The 7,818-nt window shown below is 34.0% G+C and overlaps 1 protein-coding gene across 1 annotated transcript; it reads left to right on the top strand.

Annotated features, from left to right (window-relative positions):
* Positions 1-2,900: 2,900 nt before the first annotated feature.
* On the top strand, positions 2,901-7,085 carry LOC112526740 (DNA-directed RNA polymerase III subunit RPC8-like). The gene is made up of 8 exons (XM_025137145.1): positions 2,901-2,966; positions 4,003-4,121; positions 4,220-4,315; positions 4,531-4,618; positions 5,272-5,356; positions 5,936-5,999; positions 6,371-6,457; positions 6,658-7,085. The coding sequence occupies exons 2-8, from the start codon at positions 4,011-4,013 to the stop codon at positions 6,706-6,708; spliced, it is 582 nt and encodes a 193-aa protein (XP_024992913.1). The 5' UTR covers positions 2,901-2,966; positions 4,003-4,010; the 3' UTR covers positions 6,709-7,085.
* The last annotated feature ends 733 nt before the right edge of the window (positions 7,086-7,818 follow it).

The following is a 7,818-nucleotide window of genomic DNA, read 5'->3' as shown; positions in this document are numbered from 1 at the left end:
ATTATCCTAATTATATTTTAGATTTTTTATATTTAAAATGAGATGTTTATCTTGTATTTGATTGTGTTTATCTGCAGTTAGTTACACGAATTCAATTATGGGATGAAATTGTTTAGGGATGAACAGGTTTAAGAGTTTTAAGAGTTTAAGAGTTTTTAAGAGTTTTAGCCAAATGCTTTATAATATAGTATAGATAGTCGATGTTATTTAAACTCCCATCAAAAGATAATGGATTTATGCACTGTTTGACGGTTATTAAATGATTTAATTAAAAATAATTAAATAATTAAAAAATATTATTTGCTTTATGTTTGAAATATTTAATAAAGAGACACTTTATACTAAATCATATAAAGTTTTTTAATTATTGAATTATTTTATTAAAAAATCATTGATATTAAATAATACACTTTAAATTATAGAGATACAAAAAAATATCATATTTGAATTAAAAAAAAAAAATAGAAGTTTGAAGCCACCAACCCCAAATGGGTAGGTCTCAAATCAACTCAACCAAGCAATCCAACTTTTTTTTTTTTTTTGAATTGGTGATACTTTACACCTACCCTTTTTCTAAATAAATCAAAAACTGTATTTTATTTTAACCTTTTTATCTGTAAATTAAAAGAATTCGTTCGTAAAGTTGTGGAAAATTTAAATGTTCGTCCTTAAAATTTAGAAATTGTGAAGACCATTATTTTGGTTTGTATTTCGTTATGAAAATCGTCTATCAAGACACGACTATCTGATTTATAGCATGACTGGTCAAATAAGACTCTGAATATATGATTTTAGGTAATATACCATAAATGTATTAAATGATTAAATAATATTTGAATTCAATAAAATCCATAAGATCATGTGGTTATCCCAAAATTGATGCATTATCCAAAAAATGTGCAAATTATAAACCAAAAGTTTGCAAAGGTCAAAGGAATCATCATCTATTGAAAGCAATATCCAAATATCAAACCCAATTGGATTCATGTTTTCAAAACTATACCAAAAACACAATAACTGTGTTTTTTTAATATTCTATCAATTCAGAGACACCATAAATATAACACAGAGCAACTATTCATCAGCCACTGAAAGAAACCAATTAGAAAAGCATTTAGAATATGTAATAAGAACATTTTTTTACGTGTATATAGTATTCTAAGATAGAATGAACTTATAAATGCTAGAGTTTGGTTAAATCTAAAAAATTAAGCAAAAACCAACCACTTCACTTGACTCCAACAAACCTCTGAAAATCGATCACAAGGTTGCTATAATCGAATATGTGGAGAGAATTGGAAGATATGGAGGAAAAATGGCAAAACCCTAGCCAAAAGAGGGTTTTAGCACGTATGTAGACTCACACGACCTCCACTGCGACTTAGGTCATGTGGGGGGAGTTGCTCATGTCTAAACAATCTAGTCGTTTTGGTGGTCGGATATCTCTCTAATAACTAAATTTAAGGTGTTACACGGTAGTTCTTATTTGGCGGTGGCAAGTGTATTTTAGGATGTTGCTTAACTTTTACCTTAGCTTCAAACATCTGTACACCTAGTTTTGTTATATAAAAAAAACCCATGTAAAATGACCAAAATACCCCTCACATAGCTAACATGTGAGGGCACTTGATGGAAAGCTTTTTAACAAACATTAGGGGCTTATGATTGGTGAAAGCAAATTGAAACAATGAGGATGACTTCTGTAATTTCTAATTTAAAATCGTTATTGGTAGAGTTTTTGTAAAGCACATGGATGATTTATGTAATTTACTCGGAAAATTCTGAAGAGTAAACTAAAATTTTGGTCCATGCGGTCTTACAAAACTATGAAAATCGTTTATGCACCTGCTTCAATAAAGTAAAAAAAATAATCACTATATTCTGCATTATTTTTGAAACTGATCCTTGATAGTTGACACTAACTCTATTAAATGAGGATCATTATAGTATTTTTACCTCTTTTTTTTGTTAAACAATTTTCAATATACACATTAATGCATCCACCCCGTCCCCTGTTTATGATCTCCTTCGAGAATCTTATTCAACAAACCCAATTTTCAAAATCCAACAAAATTCCAAATCCTACCTAAATTCCAGCATGGCATAAAAGATATCCATGATCAGTGTAAGGTTGGTAATGGATTATGGATATCCAAACTCGAGGCAGCCAAGAAACCATACGCAAGCGATCTAGATGCACTAGCTCCTGCAATCAATGAGATTGGTTAACTACAAAAACTTGATGAAAAAGCAGAATTTGAAGCTTCACAAACCAAAATTGCAGAATCTAACATATCCAAAGATACATAACTTGAAAGAAACCATGGGTAAAACTCCGTCTCTTGTGGAGGCCATAACCAACTTAAAGGTTGTAGTAGTTCAGAATCTTAGGTCAATCCCTAACTAGATAGACTTCACTAGAACTTGAAATAGCTAAAAGCACTAGAGGGACACTATAGGGGCCCTCAAGTTATGGGGCAAACCTGTGGAGGACGGTGAATCTGAAAACTGAGAAGAAAAGATTTAAGTCTTTAAAATTTGAAATGAAGTTAATGGTGTTGCTCGATAGAGAGATGTATTGGTGCTTGATGGGGGGCAAAGGTGTTACCATTGGTGGTGTTCATTGGGAATGTGAGGGGATAGGGGTTATATAATACAATATATATTTTTAGGTTATAGATAAAAAGACAAAAATACCCTTTATTTGGTGACACTTTAACTAACAGTGTAGTATCAAGATTACTTCGAAAGCAAAATGCAAACTACACCGGATGCTTTTCGTACTAATTAAAACAAATAGACTCTTTTCATAGATTTGGGTAAACCACAAGGACTAAAATTGTAGTTTACTCCAATTTAAATGAAACAAAGTAACTTTGAATCGAAAGGGGAAGGGCAACTGGGTTTTTGGGGGGTTTTCGGAGCGGAGCAGCCGTGAAAAGGGAGTCAAAGAATCGTTGATTCACGTAAGTTCTCTATTCTCTGGGTTAATTTTATTGTAATTGCAGATACGTATTAGAGGAACTTGGTCTTCGATTATGCCAAATGTTGAGCTGATGTCGTAATTGTAATCACTTGATACTGCAATGTGACTTGAACGAATACATGAAATTTGGTGAATCAATGGAACACTTGGGTTAGTAGGGTTAGTAAGTAGACGGATTATCTTGGTTTTTCGTTAATAGTTGAAGTTTAGATTCTGAATTTCGTATTCAAGTACATCATGATGAAGTTCCAAAGTTTTGATTTTTGTTAGTTTTAGTAGTTAAATGCAATGATTTTGAAAGCAATGCCATTTCTATCAAATATCTTTGGAGTTGTTCGTTTCTTTTTGGGGTAACCGTAGGTATTAGAGCCCGCTTATACTCAACGACTATTTGTAGGTGAACATCCATGGCCATAAGGGCTTTGTCAACACCTGGATTTGAACCGGGAACATGACATTTTCCACTACATCCTCTGAGCCATAACGGTTCGTTACAACCCAAGTGATTAATATCTACTTATTTGCATGATTTTAAGCATGACTTCACAACCAAAGCTCACAAAGAACCTATTCTAATGAATCATCCAATTTGATGTTGTTTATCTTGATTAACCTTTTCTTGCATCTCTTATGCTTTCTTTCGTTGGTGGGGCTTGGTTGAGAAGTCTACATAGTGATCTTCATTCTTTGAATAGTAAAAAACCATAAAGATTTGGATTCAATTTGCCAATCCGCTCTCCTCGAAAAGAATTCCTAACCTGAGTCCATTAGGCTATTTTACATCACTAGTAATGGAGTCTTTTGTAAGTTGGCGTGCGTGTCGTATGGCATTTTAGCAGTGGTTCTTTTACATGCTTGGAGTGCAATGTAACCAGACTTGTGATAGTGGTTTTGGTTTCGTTTTCTATTTCCATAACAAATTCTGTTTAAGATGATGAAAGCACCAAATAGGCATAACTTGCTATCATTCTCTGAAAGTTTTGTTGTTGTTGTCGTTATTGTTCTTACTGAAATAGGTGTAAACATGTTCAACTTGAGCAAATTGGAGCATACATTGCGATTGCAACCTCATCTTTTGAGCCTTCCGATTAATGAAGCAGTTAAGGGAGAGCTTGAGAGTCTCTTCTTGGATAAGGTCCTAAATGCTAGTTTCTTTTTTCAATTTGTGTTATATGTGTATTTAAGATCATAACCCCATGAAAATAAATGATGCTTATGATTTTTATATAACAGGTAATCGCAAATTTGGGGCTATGCATATCTGTTTACGATATCGAGTCAATTGATGGTGGTTTTATCTTTCCCAACGAGGGAGCTCCAACCTACACAGTATGTATAATTTCTATCTTCTATCCAAACCCAACCTATATGTTGCTGATTCTCTCTTAATAGCAATTTTTCGGCTTTAAGTTGGTTGACTTTTGGTGTTATATTTCATAATTTAGTCAAATATAACATTGATACAAGTTTCTTTCTGCAAAACGATTGGTTTGATTGCTCTTGAAATTTGTTTATGATGAAAGAATATCAACCTCTTTTGGCAGGTAAAATTTAGGCTGATAATCTTTCGGCCCTTTGTTGGAGAAATTATATCTGCCAAACTTAAAGAATCTAATGCCGATGGTTTACGCTGTAAGTTTGTTTTAGATATCTGATTTTGAGTGAGGATGGTTTATTAAGCTAATTAGTAACATCTGAATCTGGCTAACACTACTAATTAGTACCAAGAACATACTTTGACCATTTCTTGATCAAAACTTGGTCCCTTTTTCATATTTTCATTCTAATTAGTCCCGGGTTTTTTATTTTATAAAGTCATTTAAGAAGTTACTTGTGTGTACAGGTTGTTTTCCTGTTTACCAAATTTTTTATTAAGTCCTATATGGATAAATTTGTCTGTCTGGATAATTGGGTGTTGTAGTTTACTTTTTTTATCTGAATCAACAGTCTGAATAACATAAATGACCGATTTACCCCCCAATATTAATTATTTGAACATCAAAACAAAAAAACATAAAGAGGTTGACGATGGGGTGTCTCATTTGGGAAAGAGGCCATGCTTTTAAATAAGGGGTAGGAGTGTCATTTTTGTGGCCGAATGGGGACAACACACCATTTCTATCTGTGCGATTAAGCCATGTTCTGTGTGAATAAGCCGTAAGTAAACAACCCAAATGAGTTGTGCGAATAAGCCAGATAGACCAATAAGCCTAATTAAGCCGCAAGTAAACAGCCCCTTAGTCTTAATACCATCTTCTTACTAGCATTGATTCAATAACTTGCAGTATCTCTTGGATTTTTTGATGATATATACATACCGGAGTTGCTAATGCCAGAGCCTTCCCGTGCTGTCCCCGACTCAGAAACCACGTGAGTTCGCACTAATTTCTAGTGGCATTTGGTTTTATATTTTGTTGGGTTACATATTTTGAAGGAACTGAATTTCATTGGAATGATAAATTCCGTTGGATGGAGGAATTTTACATTCCTTTCTCCTTACCCATGGAATGAACAATTCCATCAAATTGAGTTCCAATGGAATTCATAAGGGACAAGAATACCCTTTATTATAATAATAATAATAGTAACTATTATTTTATAATAACAACAATAAATATTTACTATATTAATATCGAATTATTAGTTATTTTATTATTAGTATTTTTTTTTATCATCATGCTAGCAAATAAAGGACTTGGACCAAACATGAAACCAGGATAACTACTTAGATCGAACATGAAACCAAAATGAAATCAAATTGCAATTCCATTCCGTTTTATTAAACCAAACGCGTGGGTTGACCACATTCCTTCTCCCCTCAATCGAATGTCTTTTACTGCCTGCTTCCAAAAGAATTGTGAACGGAACGCCGTTTTAGAATCTTTTTCCAATATGTAGTTCACCATTTCTACGAACCTCAAGCTCACTTCTATTACCTTTCCTCACCAGGACCCGAGTCAAATGGATATGGACCTTCAATGATGAGGAATATCTTATAGATGGATATGATGAGGTTGGTATTCTTTAATTCACTCTAGCTTTCATTTTCTTATCAAACTGAGGGGCCCTTTACCAAACACTTACAGGGTAAGTGCTTGCCAACAAGAGTCATCGCCCTCATTTTCTTTATTGGGTAACATTCTACGCCATTAAAATAGATTGTTGGTAAGCGCTAACCGCGTAAGAGTCTTCTCCTTCACTTACTAGGTAAGATTCTCATTCCTTGCTATGCCTCTTATCGGGTATGATTCTCTGTTCTTGCCATGCTCACCTGGTAAGGTAAGTGACACCAGTAAGCATTTGGTAAATGGCCTCCCGTTTGCAGATTATTCTTTGAGACTTTACAACCAAAGTATTTGTCGATGTTCCTCTATTCGACTGCAGATTAGATTCCGAGTTCAAAATGTAAAGTTCCCTGAAATCCCGAAGGAGCAAAAAGAGTCGAAGCCATTTGCCCCTATGGAGATCATTGTAAGTTACTTAACTCTACACCCCAATGGTGACTCCTCTTTTATTTGTGAATATCCATTAAGCCTGATTAAGCTCTACGTAAGTGCACAATGCAACATGTGTTCCATTAAGCCTGGTTAAGCTGTATGTCTGAATCAAGATGTTTATAAATTAAGTTAACATGTTTGTTTGTTTTACTGAATATAATTTTACTTTTGCAGGGATCACTTGTGTCTGACGGGGGCTTGGGCCCCATTTCATGGTGGGTGTAGTAAGATGTAAACAAAATTATACATATACAATCTTTTTTTTATTAGCCTGGATATCAACCCGTTATGTGAGTCGACTAATCCTAGGGCGACCACCTGCTTTGTGGGTAGCCTGAAGTCACTGCATTTGAATCTTCGTGGCCACAAGGGGATTTTTTTTGTTCCTCCTTGGATTTGAACCTGGGACCTTGAGACAGTTTTGACCTTTGGAGCCCAAAGTTCAAACCAACCAGGCACCAACCTTGCGGTTTACAACCCTCTTTGTACTGATGTGAAGTAGGACAATGCAAAACTCTTGATTAAAGGTGAATGTCATGTAATCTTTCTTCAAATCACACTTCAAATTCTTTATTTGTACTCTTAATCTATACCACTTTGCTTACTCTTTGTACAAGCTACGGTATTCACGTAAACAACTGTTTTACTTTTAAGATAAAGATAATGTATGCATATATCTCATTCTAGACCCTACTTTCGAATGAGATTTACTGGTTTGATTTAATTCAGGTCGTCTGTAGCATCTTTGAATAGAAACGTGTTTTTATCAATTTAAATTTCCTATTTTGGGGGATTTGGTAGAAATTGGCAAATGAAATCTTCCTTTTGTTGATCAGAATTAGGGGCCGTTTATCAAACACTTACCCGATAAGCGTTTATCAAGTCATATTACCACACCGGATGAATATGACAATGACCAAGAATCTTACCTGGTAAGAACGAGACAAAGACCATGAGTCTTACCCGGTAAGTGAGGGCGATGACCCTTACTATGGTAAGCGCTTACCGTGTAAATTGTTGCATACAATATCGTTTTGGTGAACTAAAATTTTATCCGATAAGTAAATAATAATGTTAAAATTTACCGGTAAACGGCCCCTTAGTCTACTAATTGTAGTAGTTATCTATACTATATTATAAAACAATTTAGGTTTATGTTCTTATAAACTTTTACTTTTGTAAGAGTGCAACTTATAAACATACAAAGTCATTTGGTTTAAAAATATTCCTATTTTGCCCTTCAGTAAATGTTAAGAAATAAAGTTTTTGAAAATCTCTACTACCTTTTTTATATAAGACTAGAAGGGTACTCATGCAATGCAACGAGATACATCT

Source organism: Cynara cardunculus (genome assembly GCF_001531365.2).
Source record: "Cynara cardunculus var. scolymus isolate 2C chromosome LG 14, CcrdV1, whole genome shotgun sequence".
Lineage (NCBI taxonomy): Eukaryota > Viridiplantae > Streptophyta > Magnoliopsida > Asterales > Asteraceae > Cynara > Cynara cardunculus.
The sequence above is the reverse complement of the archived record's forward strand: the minus strand, read 5'-3'. Positions and strand labels throughout refer to the sequence as shown.

Coding starts and splice junctions, on each gene's coding strand:
- LOC112526740 (XM_025137145.1), top strand. CDS start 4,011: ATGTTCAACTTGAGCAAATTGGAGCATACATTGCGATTGCAACCTCAT. Junction 4,316..4,530: donor AGGGAGCTCCAACCTACACA/GTATGTATAATT, acceptor CTCTTTTGGCAG/GTAAAATTTAGGCTGATAAT. Junction 5,357..5,935: donor GTCCCCGACTCAGAAACCAC/GTGAGTTCGCAC, acceptor TTTCCTCACCAG/GACCCGAGTCAAATGGATAT.